This window comes from Littorina saxatilis, linkage group LG1 (genome assembly GCF_037325665.1).
Source record: "Littorina saxatilis isolate snail1 linkage group LG1, US_GU_Lsax_2.0, whole genome shotgun sequence".
Taxonomy (NCBI): Eukaryota; Metazoa; Mollusca; class Gastropoda; order Littorinimorpha; family Littorinidae; genus Littorina; species Littorina saxatilis.
The window spans coordinates 48,040,686-48,060,770 of record NC_090245.1 but is presented as its reverse complement, the minus strand read 5'-3'; the positions used below and the strand labels follow the sequence as shown (position 1 = coordinate 48,060,770).

General features: G+C 44.1%; 1 protein-coding gene across 1 annotated transcript in view; it reads right to left on the bottom strand.

The window, feature by feature from the left end:
- Positions 1–516: 516 nt before the first annotated feature.
- Positions 517–20,085, bottom strand: part of LOC138971993 (Wilms tumor protein 1-interacting protein homolog) — a 55,217-nt gene continuing 35,648 nt past the window's right edge. The window contains exons 4-8 of the mRNA XM_070344839.1: positions 16,587–16,649; positions 15,542–15,672; positions 14,882–14,933; positions 13,535–13,603; positions 517–8,856 (exon numbers count right to left, since the gene is read on the bottom strand). Coding sequence (XP_070200940.1) covers positions 8,122–8,856; positions 13,535–13,603; positions 14,882–14,933; positions 15,542–15,672; positions 16,587–16,649 — 1,050 coding nt within the window. The 3' untranslated portion in view covers positions 517–8,121. The remainder of the gene's footprint in view (positions 8,857–13,534; positions 13,604–14,881; positions 14,934–15,541; positions 15,673–16,586; positions 16,650–20,085) is intronic.

Here is a 20,085-nt window from a genome sequence, read left to right as displayed (position 1 = left end):
GTTCTGTATTTGGTGTTTAACGTCGTTTTCAACCGTTCAAGGTTATATCGCGACGGGGAAAGGGGGGGGGGGGGATGAGATAGAGCCACTTGTTAATTGTTTCTTGTTCACAAAAGCACTAATCAAAAAATTGCTGGACAGGGGCTTGCAACGTAGTACAATATATGACCTTACTGGGAGAATGCAAGTTTCCAGTACAAAGGACTTAACATTTCTTACATACTGAGTATGCTTGACTAAAATCTTTACAAACATTGACTATATTCTATACAAGAAACACTTAACAAGGGTAAAAGGAGAAACAGAATCCGTTAGTCGCCTCTTACGACATGCTGGGGAGCATCGGGTAAATTCTTCCCCCAAACCCGCGGTGGGACTTTGTGAGCCTACTTGTATTCATATCCATAGACAGCACATCTGCACACACACACACACACACACATAACTGGAGCATGTAAGTACAGAAACGCACACATTTGCACACTCAATCTCCATCATTCTCTCTCTGAACACTCCTTTTATGTTCAAAAATATTTATTCCAGAAAATCTGTACAGCTTTTGGCAGAAACTGTACAACACTTGTTTCTTCCACAAGACAAAATAGAAATGTTTAAAAAGATGCTAAAAGTGCAAATCACAAGTAAAAGAATAAAAAGGTAAAATGAAAAAGACAAAACATAACGAGACACCCTTGTACAAAACTGTCAAAATGAGAAGCGTACCCTATCATCCTCATCGCACACATACGGACACACACACTGTACTGTACATTAACATGTAAATTGTTAAATGCTTTTTGTTTTTCTCTTTTCAAGGTTAAAACCAAAAGAACAAGTACAACTAAACTCTGCTATATATTGCTCCACAAATTTAAAAAATGCTGGTACCTAAATAAACACAGGGGCATTTGACGCTTACTTAAAAGTACTGTTCTTCCCGAGTACATGTACTCTGATCGTGTTCACAGCCACAGATCTAACCAGGCTTTCACATGGAATAACAGCACCCTTTGTTTGGACACAAACCCAAAATCACGAGCGTGGCTGCATTCTCAAAGTGCACATTTTTGTCTGAATTAAATTTCTGACTGACAAAGGTGTCATTATGAAATTATTTCAACAAATAATTCTCACTCGGCACAGGAAGCTGCATGATAGTGTTTAATGTTGGCGTATGCTCTTACCCGTGTAAAAGCCCGATGATATCTGTGGTGGTGGTGAACACGATCGCTTTCTTTCTTTATTTGGTGTTTAACGTCGTTTTCAACCGTTCAAGGTTACACGATCGCTTACAGAAGCAGGAATGTACCTGTGAACTGTAAGCGACACACAATGGAACAGAAACCCTGCACTGGGCTGTTGAAGCATGAAGTTTCTCACCAACCCATCGTCACAAAAGCGAGAAGAAAAAAGGGAGAAAGCTGAAGACGACTGGTATGTGGGAACTAGTCCCTGTGAACTCTATGTCAGCATATCATCTCTGGGAGTGTACGGACTACTTCTGGTGAGCAATAAGTCAATATATATCATCTGTGTGAGTGTAGACACTACTGAATGTGAACGATTTGTCAGTACAGTGGAACCTCCCTTTTAAGACCTCCAAAAATCGGTCTTAAAAAGGAGGGAGTCTTAAAATGGGGGTAGATTTACAGAGGCTATGAACAGAAAGTCCTAGAAAAGAGGGTCTTAAATTGGGGGGTCTTCCACTGTATATTATCTATTTGAATGTGCACACAACCTGACCTGTTTATGTGCCTGCGTTTACTATCACTGCACTTGGACAATAGTTACAAGCAGGCGTTTCTTTTAAAATACATCCTCTCTTCTTCTTAGTGTGCGTTTGCATGTACCTCTGTATGTGCATGTGTGGGTGTGTTTAGAGGAAGACTGTATTGTCAGTAATGCTGATGACCAGGGGTTGTAGACGTGCACTGAGCTAGTGTATCTGACTGGAGGACCATGAAATGTGAAACACGTACACATTGAACTTGGTGGCAGTTTGCCTCAGTCTCATCAAACAAGCTAAGATTCTTTCTTTCTTTATTTGGTGTTTAACGTCGTTTTCAACCGTTCAAGGTTATATCGCGACGGGGAAAGGGGGGAGATGGGATAGAGCCACTTGTTAATAAACAAGCTAAGATGCTACAGTGGCCTAGCTAGCTAATCACAAAACACTCATAACTAACTATATTTCAACATTGTACCAGTTCAGTGAGCAAAACCACCCTACAAGGGTGGGGAGGGGGGTGGTGGGGAGGGGGGTGGGGGGGGGTATGTACAAACATCAAAGAGACAGATCACAGCACTGAGCTAAGGCAACCACACTCCGACTGACTTCAGCGTTCCACCCCTAGGCAAGGAGGGCCAGTAACTGAAGGGGGTGGGAGACGGGGTGGGTGGAAAGGGGTGTTTGGAAGACATAAGGGGTATCAATTCTAAAGTGTTATGCCTCATAAAGCCAAAAGCAAGGCACAATATCTCGCGCAATAAAAAAGAAAAAATCTAAACAGTATCTCACAGAAAATACAAAAGCAAAAACAAACCCCTGGAAATATTTGTTTAAATGACAAGGGAAGGTGGGAGTAATAGCACTAAAAGTAAAAGAACTTTGCACTGAGCATATGATGCCCCGACAAGACATCACTAGCTGTTCCTTTCACTCAGGACAGCCGATGCCCGACTAACAAACTGAGCACAACTACAGCTCATCTCACAAGCTGAGCACAACTGAAGTCCAGCTTACAAACTGAGCACAACTGAATCCCAGCTCACAAACTGAGCACAACTGAATCCCAGCTCACAAACTGAGCACAACTGAAGCACAGCTTACAAACTGAGCACATCTGAAGCACAGCTCACAAACTGAGCACAACTGAAGCACAGCTCACAAACTGAGCACAACTGAAGCACAGCTCACAAACTGAGCACAACTGAAGCACAGCTTACAAACTGAGCACAACTGAAGCACAGCTTACAAACTGAGCACAACTGAAGCCCAGCTCACAAACTGACCACAACTGATGCCCGGCTAACAAACTGAGCACAACTAAAGCTCATCTCACAAGCTGAGCACAACTGAAGTCCAGCTTATTACAAACTGAGCACAACTGAATCCCAGCTCAAAAACTGAGTACAACTGAAGTCCAGATCACAAACTGAGCACAACTGATGCCCAGCTTACAAACTGAGCACAACTGATGCCCAGCTTACAAACTGAGCACAACTGAAGCACAGCTTACAAACTGAGCACAACTGAAGCACAGCTCACAAACTGAGCACAACTGAAGCACAGCTCACAAACTGAGCACAACTGAAGCACAGCTTACAAACTGAGCACAACTGAAGCACAGCTTACAAACTGAGCACAACTGAAGCCCAGCTCACAAACTGACCACAACTGATGCCCGGCTAACAAACTGAGCACAACTAAAGCTCATCTCACAAGCTGAGCACAACTGAAGTCCAGCTTATTACAAACTGAGCACAACTGAATCCCAGCTCAAAAACTGAGTACAACTGAAGTCCAGATCACAAACTGAGCACAACTGATGCCCAGCTTACAAACTGAGCACAACTGATGCCCAGCTTACAAACTGAGCACAACTGAAGCACAGCTTACAAACTGAGCACAACTGAAGCACAGCTTACAAACTGAGCACAACTGAAGCCCAGCTCACAAACTGAGCACAACTGAATCCCAGCTCACAAACTGAGCACAACTGAAGCACAGCTTACAAACTGAGCACATCTGAAGCACAGCTCACAAACTGAGCACAACTGAAGCACAGCTCACAAACTGAGCACAACTGAAGCACAGCTCACAAACTGAGCACAACTGAAGTCCAGCTCACAAACTGAGCACAACTGAAGCACAGCTCACACACTGAGCACAACTGAATCCCAGCTCACAAACTGAGCACAACTACAGCACAGCTCACACATTGAGCACAACTGAAGCCAGGCTCACAAACTGAGCACAACTGAAGCTCAGCTCACAAACTGTGCACAACTGAAGTCTAGCTCACAAACTGAGCACAACTGAAGCCCAACTCACAAACTGAGCACAACTGAAGCCCAGCTCACAAACTGAGCACAACTGAAGCCCAGCTCACAAACTGAGCACAACTACAGCACAGCTCACAAACTGAGCACAGAGAGGAGAGGGTGGCAACAGCTTGAATTTGCTTCCAAAAACACAGTAGCACTAGCAGCCTCAAGCCTATCTGACTGGATTTTTCATGGATTTCATCTCTTACACTGACTGGACAGTGGGGTGAGAGGGGGGCAGTGTTATGGAGAAAGCACAAAGGCCAGGAACTGGTCAAAAGTTAGTCCTCTGTGCAGACCTGTTTGAGAAGAGAAAGCAAGCAGTGTACAAAGACAGACCAGCCCAAGAGCCCAGAAAACCGTCACAACAAGTCCAAGGCAAACACAAACCACTGCTCACCCTGCATTAGCAAAGTAGAGGCGACGCTGAACATAGTAAAAGTGTTCATTGCTGCGTTTCAAGTGTTGATACATGTTTGAGACAGAATAAACTATTTCCACTGTACGACTAGACTGAAGAGAAAATACAGACGGCAGAGATTTGTTAAGAACAGATCTATTATCCCTTCTTGACAGAGGACCTTTGTGTGTACTGAACTTCACTCTCCTCCAAAAGAGTAGCTTCTGCCATTGCCACAAACAATGGAACATTGCTGAACACAACACCTTGAAATAAGTACTGAAGACTCTTGTTCCTCAGAATTCTTTCACAATGTTGTTATCAAAACATCGTCAGCTGGTTGAAGAGGCAAGATAGTAATATCCAAGCCCCATCAAACACTATCATCCTCCAGCTTAAAAATATCAACACATGTCTTCTTCTTGTCGTTCGCTGTTAGATCGTCAGTCCGGACTGCAGGGCGAAACGTGCTGTCCTCTAACACATGTCTAACCTGCAACTTACGTTACTGCAAAAATAACTAATAACAACAGTTCACACTAAATACTCCTCTAATGATGTCTACAAGAAAATAGCAAAAACGCAAAAATAATTACTATAATTGCAGAGGATAGTCCATGAATGTTCAACTGAAGTTCAACAATATTGGCCAGTGACAAGAAATTCACGAGAACAGTACATTTTGTAATTTGTATAGAGCATGCACCAGTCCGCACTCAGGTAAGGGGAGACAAAAACAAAAGACAAGAAGAAAAGACGGATTCAGATCTTGAGAACTGAAGGCCCTGAACGACCACAACGGTCCAACCTGGGGCAACAAGTAAGGGAGACAAGGGAAGGGAGACAAACAAGGGAAGCAAGAAGAAAAGGGGAAAACAAGAAGGGAGACAAGCATGGAAGAAGGTAAATTGTGAAGAGCTGAACACAGTGCATTGCATTATGACTGACTATCGCGCCGGCTCTCTACAAGGCCGCACGCCACTCTGAGAGAAGGTGCCATGGATTTAGCAATCAATAAATTACAGTCAATAAATAAACACAATATAAATCAGTAAGCAACAAAGTAGGATCAGCCAGCATGGTGACTATGCCCACAGCAGGGCAATATCAATGATGCACACACTCTGCAGTCTTCATTGCAAAAATCTTTCAACCACTCACACATTCTCACAGGCTTGATCAAGACAATATCAATGATACAGACACACTGAAGTCTTCACTGCAAAAATCTTTCAACCACTCACACATTCTCACAGGCTTGATCCAGACAATATCAATGATACAGACACACTGCAGTCTTCACTGCAAAACTCTCCCAGGCTTGATCAGTCGATCATTCCTGCTCACACACGGATCATGCAATCTCACCGAGTACAACACTCTTTCACCCTCACATTCTTCACAATGACTGTTCATTGTCATAATATGTTGAAGAACCCAAACACTGAGTGTCACTTCAACTTTTAGTGTTCATTTCCAAAACAGCCAGACTGTTTCAACTCTTCACGTGTGGGATATCATTCAGTATTAACCTCATTCACTCGGACAGTACAGACAGTCAGTCCTCCTGGGGTCCTTTCAATCCATTCTGCACACACACAGCTAGCATGGTGTCCAACATGAAAACAAAGCTCAACATATGGTGCTACACAAGAGCTGAGATCTACAACATAGGCTTTATACACAACACTGCTTACCTCACACAGAGAAGCACTGACTGGCAAACACACCAGCCAGTAATGAATCCATGAAAACACGGGGCATGCACTGCACCCTCTGTCATTACCATGTGATACAAGACAGCCGCAACAGATCTACATTTCCCCACAATCTCATCCAGAGCACACACACACACACACACACAGTAGACCTACAAGGCCTACAAAATATAACAGCAGTCATGGCCGCTGTTCTGTTCATGAAGAAAGCAGCATCAACAGAAAGGATGACACAAAATATCAGTGATTATTTTCATACAGGCAAAAATGCTTTTTTTTCATAGATCGATCAAACATTTGATTAAATTAGCTTTTCAACAACTGTACACGTACATCCATCGTACACAAAAAAGTTAGCAACTTTGAACTCAGGCCCCACCCCAGCATGAAGACAGCGTGTGATATTGTTATACCCAGAGGCAAAGCAGCGCCACAAAATGGCCGACTGCAGGCCCAGTGACCCAACAGCTACTTGAGATTCTGGACTGCGGTACACAGTGATATGACGTCTGTTGGTCGCCTGGCTCCCATGATACACTGCTGATGATGATAATGACTGAAAGACTCGCCCCGCTTCCTCCACAACACTCGCCCATCTCTCTAGTAACAAATGCTAAATGCGTAAAGCCTAAAAACAACATATAACTTAGAAGAAGAAAAAAATAGGTTACAAAAACAACAATGAAATGTAAATGTTACAAAATATGTGTGAGAAGTGTACCAAGTGAACTAACTGATGCACGATTTCACACCCCTATATTTTCAAAGTTTGATGTGGCACACTTTCTTCTTCTCGTCATAAAAAAAGCTTTTGATGTGAAGCGTCTCTTTGTAACAGTTGACAGTAATTCAAAGACATTTGTATATATATATATATATACACAACAAAAACAACTTGTTGTATTGTTCAGACAATTGTACATGATCAGAGTCCACAATTCAGCAGTGAGTAAAGCCCTCCCTCATGATGTGACATGCCACCACAAAAAGCACAAACCCAAAGTGACCAAGTGTGACTGGAACTGCGCCATAAGTGCCAGTGAGACAGTTGTCTGACCAGCCAGCCAGAAAATGGCAGGCACTGAATGGCAACAGAAACAATGCAACACAGGATTATGGCCTTGACACAATGTGCAATACACCCACCATAACACAGGATTATGGCCTTGACACAATGTGCAAAACACCCACCATAACACAGGATTATGGCCTTGACACAATGTGCAACACACCCACCATAACACAGAATTATGGCCTCGACACAATGTGCAACACATCCCCCATAACACACCTCTCCTACCCTCCCTCTCAAATGAGCAGCTGCACTTTGGGAGCACAGAAAACATTACTGTTACTGTAATACTCAATAGTAATAGCTCTACCAACCATTTAGGACACCCCGGCCCCAAACATCAAAATCATGACTGTTAACTTCATGCAACACGCAAGACTCCATCCAAAGCATGGATGTTACTGTTAGCTTTTTGTTATTTGTTCTTTGTGTCCATATATCAACCCACTTGCACTGCCCACAGGCAGCCAACAATGAATTAGCAGCGAGCGGAATGATACCCACAGGGCACTACACACTGTGTTACAACTGCACGCACAAACCAGCTCTAGCAAAGACACACATCACCGTTTTACAGGTGAAGGGCTAGCAGGAGAGAAGAAGGGGGAAGGGTGTGGGGAGGTGAGGGGGTTGAATTAAGGGTGGAGTTTGAGACAGAGAGCCAGATCATAGAGACCCGTTGCAATTCAAGATGGCCACTAAAAACACCTGCCTTCACACACACTCACACACATACACGCACACACACTTACACTTGTAAACAGTCACTTGTAAAGCCACACACAGAGACAGAGTGGGATGGATTGTTCAATTCCTCCCCTGACACGCAGAAGGTATAAGACCCAGCACTGGACATGAGCAAAGCAAGCTGCAGACGCTGAGCTCTACAAGTCTGTAATAGTGTAGGTGGCAGGCTTGGCCGAGCTGGGGCGGGGAGGGGGAAGGGGAGGGCCCCCGCTGTACCCGTTCCCCCTCATCCCCATCCCTCCTCCTGTTGGGGAGGAGTAGGGGGGAGGGGCGGGGGGAGAGGGGTATCCTCCATTCTGCACTGCCATTATGCCGTTCCCGTAATGTGAGCCCACTGAGTTAGGGCTGGAGGCATAATGTCCGTGATGGTTGGGGGAGGGTCCCATTTGAGTATTCTGGTAGAGTCCAGATTCCAAAGAAGGATGCTGGTTTGAAGGCGATCCCACGTGGGCATTCTGGTAGAAGCCGGAATCTAAAGAGGGATGAGGGAGAGAAGCAGATCCCATGTGGGCATTCTGGTATGGGCCAGATTCCAAGGAGGGATGATGATTTGGGTAGGAGAAGCCGCTGCTGGTACTGGACGTATCCCCGTTGCTTGAGCCGCCCGCCGAGCCGGACATCATGACCGGGGGTCCGGCCGAGTTGTGCATGGCCACAGCAGTGTAGGAGGAGGGGGCGGTGGCCGGCAGCGACATGCTGTGGCGTGGGTCGCGCGCAGCGTTGTGGATGTTGTGCGTGGTGGGGTCCACGTAGAACGTCTGGTGGGGGTACTGCGCAGTCAGCCGTGCGATGTGACACAGGTGACACAGCAACCGCTCGCCAAGAGGGTAGCAACGCTTATCCGGCTCGTCCGTCAGCTGCAACCCACAGTCCTGAAAGACACAAACACACACCTGTTACACTCACGCCATGGCAACATGCATGTGTTTCATGCACAAGACAGCAACACACACAACTTGTCCATGTCTGTTTTACACGTGTGCTTCACTGCCACCTTTACAGCTGCTAACAGGGCAGCATTTGACACCTTACGTCCTGTCATTTGACATGTCTCACAGCTGCTGTTCAGCCTCAACTCATTGCCCACATTTTTTCCAAAAGCAACATGGTTCTACAGCCAACACTTGCATGGTCAATACACGTTCTGATCTGTCTCATTGACATCACAAAAACATACCTCATTTGGTTTGCTCACAAAATCAACATTTGCATTCTTGAACAAAACTCTTTCATACATTACTGATGTAAATTAACATATATTAAACCCCAAAATTAAAATACAACATTAACATTAAATATGCAACTTTGTGCTAGAAAATCGCTAAAATCAACGACATCATCCCTTTTCTCCCTGCCTCCTGCCCCCTGAGTGTGTTGAGAGCTAGTGCTTTGGTCATGCAGCAGCACATCTTGCGTCTATGTGGGGTCTATGTGGGGTCTATATGGGGTCTTTATCCCTGCCTCCTACCCCCAGAGTGTGGCATTAGTGTAGAGAGTGAGTGCTTAGGTCTGTGTGAGGTTTGTGTGGGGTTAATGTGAGGTCTAGTTGGGGTTTATGTGGGATATTTGGAGAGTCTATGTGGGGGGTCTTTGCAAGGTCTATGTGGGGTAACTGTACCTGACTTAATAACACTGTAATCAGCAGGCATGCTGCAGTTCTATCTCAACAGAACAGTAATCAACCATCCCATCACACAACTATCAACCAGCCACTGCTATACTCCAATCAAACACACTGGCTTTAAGAGAAAACACTGTGGATCTGCTGACATGCATCTGTTAACCAAAAAGTGGAATTTAACACACACACACACACACACACACACACACACACACACACACACACACACACACACACACATCCTCTACAGATCCTGTACAACCCCCCACCCACCCCAACACTCGCACACACTCTCTCTATTCACTGCCCTCTCCTTTCCCCAGCCCAATTCCCATTCCACCCCTTGATACAGCAATGACACTAAGCTGCAGTAACATTAATACTAATAACTTGCTCTTCACGATGAAAAGAGTACCAAGAAACAAACTGAGGTACAGGCAAGATATCAACAAATGGAAGAGAATCAGCTGAGAGAAACAGTCAAGTATAGTCTCTTCACTAGTTTTAACCCGTAATAATTCTCCACTGCAAAGTGTTTCAAGTATGACAGTGGTACAGGTCTCAACATAAACCCACAAACTGAAATATTCCAATAATGCAATAATCCACTAATGCAAAATAAATTGTTGGTATGATGCAAGAAACGCAATGCCATTCCCCTTGATGCCGAACACCCAAACACAATGCAAGTAGTCACTGATGCACAAAGCACCCTCTCACTCTCAGGAGAGGGGAGAGAAGAGAGGGGAGGGAGGGAAGGACGGGGGGAAGGGAGGGAACAAGAAGTGGATTCAAGGACTGATGGGCACCAGAAAGTTACCACCTGGGTGGGAGCTAGCCGCGAGGTCGGATAGGTTGAAATCATAAACAAACCCTATAGTATCAGACTCCACACCTGGTTCCCTCCCACCTGGTTGGTAACTTTCTCATGCACATATCAGCCCAGATCTGGGTGGGGGATTGGGTATCAATCATGCACAATCCAGCATTCCCATGTCTCCACAACCAAGGACAAATAGAAACTGTTTTAATTTTAAACGTGTCAAGCGCAAAGAGCATAATTGTAAAGTTATTATGTTGCGCTACATAAATGCTCATTTATTATTATTATTATTATTATTATTATAAGAGCGTATGAGAAGGTCTCGGGTACAGAGAACCGGGGCCATCTGGTTGCCGTATTAAAACACTGTCTGGGTTGTATGGGCGTAACCCCTGGTGTCACTGTCAGCCATGACGAATCCTTCCAGGCGTTTACATGGGATGAGAGCATCCTTTCCCTTGGACTCACACCCTAACAGCCTGGCTACATTTTGTGTCGGGTGGGGAAGTTTTGCTCAAATCATATTGTAAGTGAGGGGAAAATTGGCACTGTGCGCAGAAAGAAGGCTGGCTGTTGATATTGTGTATGTGTTCAAGTGGAAGGATGCCTTTCTCCTACCGAGAGCTTGGAAGGATTGCGAGGGTTAGACATGACACAGTGTCAAGGGTTGTCTGGACTATTTTCAGGGGACAAGATCAACCAAACCACACACCAATATCATAATGGGCAATCAGTACATGTCTTTCGTTACATTTCACATGTCAGTGTTGACATTGACACAAAGAGGGGGGAGTTGGAAGGGGGGGGTGGTGGTGGTGATGGTGGTGGTGGGGGGGGGGGGGGAGTTCAAACTGAACCATGGACACACAACTGAAGAGGGCAGCGGCAGGTGACAGACAAGAAATAAAATAGGATTATGCCTCAAATAAAAAGAATGGTAACTGAAACAGAACAGAAAAGAACCATGCCTCAAACAGCATTCATGCACATAAATATCTACAGGCACTGTTCAGCAAACGTCCAACTCAAAGTAACAGGGCAAGGAAATCAAAATCCACAAGCTAAAGTAGGTCACACCCAGCATGCACTTGGTCTGTCTGAAAGGGTAAAGGTCAACCAAAGATAAGCCATAAGGTCAAGGTCAAAACCAAATCATTGCTTACGTTGCTCATCGTTTTCCTACACTCTGTAGAAGGAATCACATAAAAACATGGTAAACTGAAAGTCACATTTCATTCAACAACCAAGTACACACTTAAGTTTACTGACAGTGACACGATACTCAACATACAAAAAAACACTGAAATAACAAATGTGAACACACAAAAAGACCAGACAGACAAAGAAAAGAAAAGTATCCTTCAGCATCAACAGTAAAACTGCTGCTGTGTGCACCATTAGCTTTACCAAAACATCTTCAGCAAGGTGTGGCTTTTGATCAAGGACGAAGACAGAGAAAAAGAAAAGAGACTGAAGAAATGACTGAAACAAATGATCAACAAATACAAAGCACTGACGTAGCACAACAAGGAACACTCATTCCAACAAACATCATGCACATACTGCGTAGACTGTCCCAGCAATGACACAGGAACATACTTCATGTACATGTTTCCATCATCAATCAATCATTCACACATACACAATCCAGCGCTAAAGACTTCAGAGGTTCTTTTCATTTATCTGAGACTCTTCTTGCCTCGTCACATTCACTGTGCCCACATTAGGTGCTTGCGACTCAAAATGATAAAACTGAAGCTAATTGTCTGACCCAGAATATATGTTCCTCAGAGCTGATGATCCCTTACCCAGCCCTTCATGTAAACTCCTCAATTTGCACAGCAGTAACATGCGATCAACTACTTGCCTTGCAGTGTTGTTCCCAGCTCTTGGTCTTTGGTTATTTATGCATACTTTTTTGACCAAAGGCATTGTCCTGACTACAGGCTGGTTGATTGTCTGATAGCTTTGACAGGTGGGATTTATTTTGATGCATCCATTTTTTTGCGGTCAGTACATTTTGACCGATATAATTTTTTCTGAATCCAGGTCCAACTGACCTATTGTCTTTTGTGTCTGGGAACAACACTGGACTTGCAGTCAAACATGAATGATTTTTTTACAAAAAACATTGTGGGTAACTTATGGAATTTGTCACCCTGACCCATTCATTATCTGCAGAACAAAGACAACTCTGCAGAAATAATTAATAATAATGAAGGGGAGATGAACTAATGAATGTTGCAAACATATGAGGCATGTTTTTTTAGGTCGCAGGGTGTTTTGTGTGTTAAAAATATATCTACAGATGCATTAGACTAAGATATTTCTGCTCACAACATGCAAGTCAGCAATGAGAGTTGTTAGTACTGTATGATATTGAGATGCCCAGCTGACAGTGTAATGATGCAAGTACGTACTAATGTCCAGACAAACCATCACTGGCTACTGTTGGCTCTTACGTCACAACGGCAATACGTACTATGTTTTTGTGTAATGGTGTGCATCTCATTACTCATTAGCTTCTTTGGTCATAATTCTTATCATGTCAATATAGGATGTTTTACAAAAGTATGAATTCTTTTACTTCTAGCGTATATAATATGCAACTTATCAGTAATACAATATTAATTTATTTTCTAACGATGTAAACTCATTTTCAAGTTGTAGCACTAAGAGTATGCTGGAACAACTTGCACTGCAATCGTCAAGTGCTCGTTCCTTTCAATGATGTCTTGCACCAAGCTGTCAAGACGCCAGACAAGCATGTCACACTGTGACTCACAGAAACACAACTAGCATCACACTCATCTGGAGACAAGCTGTGGAAGGCACATGACTGACTAACAGTGACAGCATACTGACTGACCACCATCACCAGACTTTTGGCATCATGCAGGTACCCGACACTGCTACAACATCGATGAATGCACTCAGGTGACAGTAGAACTCAATGAAGGAGGTGAGGTGGGGGTGATAGGGGGTTGAAGTGAAGGCATCAGGCAGTGATGTGATGTGGGGGTGGGGTGGGGGTGATAGGGGATGGGGTAGGAGACACAAGAGTTGTGAGAGGAGTGATGTGAAGCAAACAGCAGAGAGTACTGACCTCGCAGTGGTAGCAGTCGACGTGGTAATCCTTGTCCATGGACACAACCCGTACAGTCTCCTCCGTTCCCTGACACACAACAACACAGAGAATGTTCATCCCTGCTGGCATATCAACAGCCACTCAAACATCTGTCACTACATCAGCATCACCCACCTCTCTTGCTGCAGGTATGTGAACCTTTATCCCCCGCCACACACCACCAAAGATTGCTAACAAGTGCTGGTACATCCACAGGAAACATTAAACTAACTACAAGTCAGCCTCAACCCCCCTGCTTGTTGCAGACTTGTAAAGCCTCTGTCAGCCGAACAAGCAGCCATCAGACAAGACGTTCTTCTGACCAGCCCAGTGCCCGAGTGTGTTCATCTAACACACCATACAACGGATATGGCACGTGCCCGCTGATAACCAACTATTCTGTCCTGTTCTGTCTGATGGTGTGGTGGACAAACGACATAATTCCCTCCCTTTGCTGTAATGGTCAATTATAGACACTGGTGTTTAACCTAAAACTGTTCATTTCCATCTGTGCATGTGACTGTCTGCATGTGCGTGTATCAATCCATCAGTGCATGTGCTTGTCTGTTTGTCTACATGTTTGCCACCTATCCATCTGTGCATGTGCTTGTCCGTGTGTCTACATGTCACAATGATGTGTGCGTATCTATCCATCGGTGCATGTGCTTGTCCATGTGTCTACATGTGAGTATCTATCCATCTGTGCATGTGCTTGTCCGTGTGTCTACAAGTGTGTGCAAGTGTGTGTGTATCTATCCATCGGTGTTTGCGCTTGTCCATGTGTCTACATGTGAGTGTATCTATCCATCTGTGCATGTGCTTGTCCGTGTGTCTACATGTGTGTGCACGTGTATCTATCCATCTGTGCATGTGCTTGTCCGTGTGTCTACATGTGAGTGTATCTATCCATTTGTGCATGTGCTTGTGCATGTCTACATGTGTGTGCACGTGTATCTATCCATCAGTGCATGAGCTTGTCCATGTGTCTACATGTGAGTGTATCTATCCATTTGTGCATGTGCTTGTGCATGTCTACATGTGTGTGCACGTGTATCTATCCATCTGTGCATGTACTTGTGCATGTCTACATGTGTGTGCACGTGTATCTATCCATCTGTGCATGTGCTTGTGCATGTCTACATGTGTGTGCACGTGTATCTATCCATCTGTGCATGTGCTTGTCCGTGTGTCTACATGTGAGTGTATCTATCCATTTGTGCATGTGCTTGTGCATGTCTACATGTGTGTGCACGTGTATCTATCCATCTGTGCATGTACTCGTCTGTGTGTCTTAACATGTGTGTGCATTTGTGTGTGCATACTCACATCCACGGGAGTGATGGCCTGGCCACAGGCAGCACACTTGGGAGCATACACCCTGCAACAAGACAAAAATCATTACAGTCCGAAGCCTTGTCACCCAGACCAACCATTATTACTTTGCTACACTGACGGAAGCGACTCACAGTCACAAAGCTCAACGCACAGCTTGTCTGCCCCGCAGGCAAACCCTGCGTATTCCTATCATTTTGTTTTTTGACACCGTTTCACTTTACACTGTGTTATGTACTGGTGAATTGCCCTGATATCTTTTCATTACATTCACCATTGTGGGAGTCAGTTGTGTTGGCTGTTCTGACATCACTATGGAATTGGAACAGCTAGCATTTCTTACATCACTATCACCGACAACAGTTTGGAATTGGAACAGTTACCTCCACTGACATCACTATGAAATTGCAACAGTTAGCACCTTTGACAATACTTTCAAATGGAAACAGTTTTTCTGACATTATGGAATTGGAACAATTAGCTTATTGACATCACTATAGAATTAAAACAGTTTGCTTTTCTGACTTCACTATGGAATTGGAACAGTCAGCTTTGCTGACATCACCATGGAATAGGGACAGAATTGAGCTGACCAGAGGAAGACATTCGGCATTTGACTGTCACAAAAAGCTTGAAAGAGGGGGGTGGGGGTACCTGTGATAGTCAGCAACACAGTAGATTTTGTTGTCCACGTCAATAGTGAAGGGGACGCCATCCAGACACTCGTTGCAGATACAACACCGGAAACATCCCGGGTGGTACGACTTGCCCATAGCTTGTAGGATCTGTCACACACAATATCCATTAGTACTAGGTGATTTACACTGACACACACACACACACACATGCAAGCACATGCAGAAGGCCAAAACTGATAAATTGTATTATGAAATAGTGTTTATATCTGTACCTGGTATGGTTAGAAATATAAAAGAATGTTAAATCATGTATTGTCCATCGTATTTTAGAGAATATTTCTCATTGAGAAAGCACAAAAACATGAAAATCGCCAAAAATCGAGTTAAGCCAAAATTCCAGGACAAAGATGAGTAGTCCTCCCCACAATCATGACATACATTTGGCTGTCAATCTTTCTACCTAAAATTGTAAACAGTTATGTAAAAGATACAGCAAGTTGTTGACAAAATGAACTGGTTTTTGTGTAGAACTGGCTTGCACAATGTTAAGAGAAGGAGTGTTTGAGTATTGTTTTGTCCATCCTTGCACACTGTCATTGCATAGACATAAATATCTAAGTCTTCAGGGTTCCTGCAGGGCAGAGCTGATACAATTCAAGGAGTTTTCAAGGACATTTCCAGGACCAAATAAATGCTTTTCAAGGACATGATTTTCCCCAAATTAATGCAAAGCACCAAGCTTACCTTCAGGAAGGGAAGCAACTACAGGTGACTAGTAATAGTTAGTTCGTCTGCTTTTGTTTTTACTCGATCTTTTATTCTCCCAAAATGTGTGTACTGTATTTGACGGAAAAAAAAAGGGGGTTGCATTTTTTTTTTAAATAAGACAAGCTGCTGACGAAATGTATAGGCAACAATTTGGAAAAATCAAGTACTTTTCAATGACTATTTAACAAAACTCTATTTTCAAGCACTTTTCAAGGCCTGAAAAAGGTTTTCCAATTTTCAAGGAGTTTTCCAGGGTTCAAGGACTCTGTACGAACCCTGCTAAGTGCACTGACCATTTCCATGATGAGATGTCCACACATGACACACTTCTCTGCAGTCTGCTGGAAGCCAGAATACTGAAACAGCATACAGTGACATCGTTATCATCACACTGTATTTAAAAACTCTTGTCTACAAAGAGACATGATATGCTGACCATGACATTGTGATTCAATGAGGCAGAGAAGTAACAAGGAACACACTTCACAATTATCAAGACACCATGGGGGCTGGTCAGATCAAATATTGCCATACAACAAAAGCAGGGTCTCGGTAACTCGGAACGTACAACAAAATCTACGTCAGCCGGTTTACTCAGATGAACTGCAGCACTCTAGATACCAGGAAATAATTATGTGCACATATTGAATCACCCTAAAAACTAATCTGAGCAGCTATCCTACAGCTAATAGACATGCACATGAGCAGCAAAAGCAGTTTTACTAGCTGAACATGAATGAAACATACGCAGATCAAGAATTAAGTCTGGCTTAGTGTCAAGCAAAAATAAAAACCTCTTTCCATAAATACTTACAGAACTGGGTTAAGATGGGAGGGGGGGGGGGGGGGATATACACATTGACAAGAGTAGTGCTGCCAAACACACTACAGTTAACTCCCTTTGCATGGGTGAAACTGATCAGAATTGAAAATGAGGCCGGGGTCCAGGGGCCGCCCAGGCCCTGGTGGGGTGCAGGGGCAACGCCCTGCTAGGGGGCCCAGGGGGGCAAAGCCCCCCGGAAGAAAACGAAAAATCAGGCTTTTAAGGGTAAAAGTAGGCCTCTCCTGGTATCTCAAACACACAAATTTGCACATTAAACAATGGTAACAAATGCCAAGCTGTAGCCCGATAATTTGCGCGCTCAGTGAAACAAAGACTAAGCGATGTCCGGTCACTGTGTTAGGGGAAATACGGAACGGATCGCCGGCAAAACAACAACAACAACAAAAAAAATTTTTTAAACATTTTTAAAATAAGGAATTCCTTATTTGACCAATTTCATTTGGCGGATTTCCGCCCTGAGGCGGAAAAGTTTCACCCATGTCTTTGTCAATGCTTATGCTTGAAGTGTACAGTCATCTATATTGTGAAGAACCCTTCTAAACTGACTCTATTTTCGTGGTTTAAAAAATCAAGCCATTTAAATTGCAGTGCAATGGACCAGCTAACTACAGAAAGAGCAATAGGCCTGACAAGACAACACACACAATCAGTTGTGACAGGTGTAACAGCAGTTTGCCAGACATGATGCTTATCAGCAATGTGCAACAGGTGTGTAAACACCACTGACTGACAGAGGCGTGAAAATAGACCTAATAATCAACTATACTTCACAGAGAGCTGAAATAGCTCTAGTAATCCACTGTGTTTCACAGAGAGCAGAAATAGACCTGGTAATCTACTATGTCTCACAGAGAGCAGAAATAGACCTGGTAATCCACTATGTCTCACAGAGAGCAGAAATAGACCTGGTAATCCACTATGTCTCACAGAGAGCAGAAATAGACCTGGTAATCCACTATGTCTCACAGAGAGCAGAACTAGACCTGGTAATCCACTATGTCTCACAGAGAGCAGAAATAGACCTGGTAATCCACTATGTCTCACAGAGAGCAGAAATAGACCTGGTAATCCACTATGTCTCACAGAGAGCAGAAATAGACCTGGTAATCCACTATGTCTCACAGAGAGCAGAAATAGACCTGGTAATCCACTATGTCTCCCAGAGAGCAGAAATAGACCTGGTAATCCACTATGTCTCACTGAGAGCAGAAATAGACCTGGTAATCCACTATGTCTCACAGAGAGCAGAAATAGACCTGGTAATCCACTATGTCTCACAGAGAGCAGAACTAGACCTGGTAATCCACTATGTCTCACAGAGAGCAGAACTAATCGTGGTAATCCACTATGTCTCACAGAGAGCAGAAATAGACCTGGTAATCCACTATGTTTCACAGAGAGCAGAACTAGACCTGGTAATCCACTATGTCTCACAGAGAGCAGAAATAGACCTGGTAATCCACTATGTCTCACAGAGAGCAGAAATAGACCTGGTAATCCACTATGTTTCACAGAGAGCAGAAATAGACCTGGTAATCCACTATGTCTCACGAAGAGTGGAAAGAGCCCTGGTAATCCACTATGTTTCACAGAGAGCAGAAATAGACCTGGTAATCCACTATGTGATCCACTATGTCTCACAGAGAGCAGAAATAGACCTGGTAATCCACTATGTCTCACGGAGAGGGGAAAGAGCCCTGCTAATCTACTTTTCTCAACCAGCACCTAGCCTGTCAGTCATTCTGAATGATTCAGGTTCTATTTGAACAACAGCAAGGCTAGGAATGCTGAGGATGAGAATGTGTGTGTGTGTGTGGATATGTGTGTGTGTGTGTGTGTGTGTGTGTGTGTGGATATATATGTGTGTGTGTGTGTGTGTGTGTGTGTGTGTGTGTGTGTATATATGTGTGTGTGTGGATGTGTGTGTGTGTGTGTGGATGTGTGTGTGTGTGTGTGTGGATATGTGTGTGTGTGTGTGTGTGTGTGTGTATGAGTGAGTTTGTGTCAGTGTGTGTATGTGCGTGTGTGGCTGCTTGCGGCTCTGTCTGTGCAGGTGTGGGGTGAGAGTATGGTACAACAGAAAGCCTGGGAAGCTAGTGCTAGTAGCACAATGACACAGCAGAACCAGGAAAGAAATGCACCCAGCCATATCAATGCTTTGATTCACAGTAGTCACCTCTCACAATAGATGAGCTAAAACAGGAAGAGGATAGGTCAGGACTCAAAGAACAATAAAGACTTAGCAAGACAGATTCAGACAGTTGAAGACAAAAAGAAAGATTTACCCAGGGAAAAAAGTGGCCACACAATTCACGCTGATGACTTTAATTAAGGGGTCCTAATTTTCAATGGGGGCAACTCTTTACTAACCACCAGGAAATACAGGGGCCACAATCAGCTGGACCCTCCCTTTCAACTGGCCAAACAAAGACGGGGTTGTGGGCCTTTAAAGGCTCCCCTCTCCCAGTGCTGGGAGATCAAAAGGCAGTCACATAAACTGTTTACAGCCTCCCCACACACACTGAGTCAATGGGCCCCACACTAACCACGGCCAGGAATGTCCTTCTACCTCATACAGTGGAGGGGTGGGGCATAAAGGGTCTGCTAGCTCTCTTTCAGATACCAGTCAAAAGTTTGACTGTCGACATGTTCAAGCATATGCCGCAGCTGTGTGTTTGGTCATTGTGCCAACAGGTCTGTGGAAGGACTGGTCACAAACTTTTCTTTCTGACTGCACCCCAACAAGTCACACAGCTCAGAGACACTGAATCACACCAAATGCATTCCTCTCACACCACTGTGATCCTGTGTCTGTTCACACCTAGTTCCACTAACATCAGCAGCCTTTCTTTCTTTATGGCTTGGTTCATGCCACCCTTTTCTCACTCCTTGGTTCATGCCACTCTTGTCTCAGTCATCCATTCATACCAGGGATATATGACAAGACT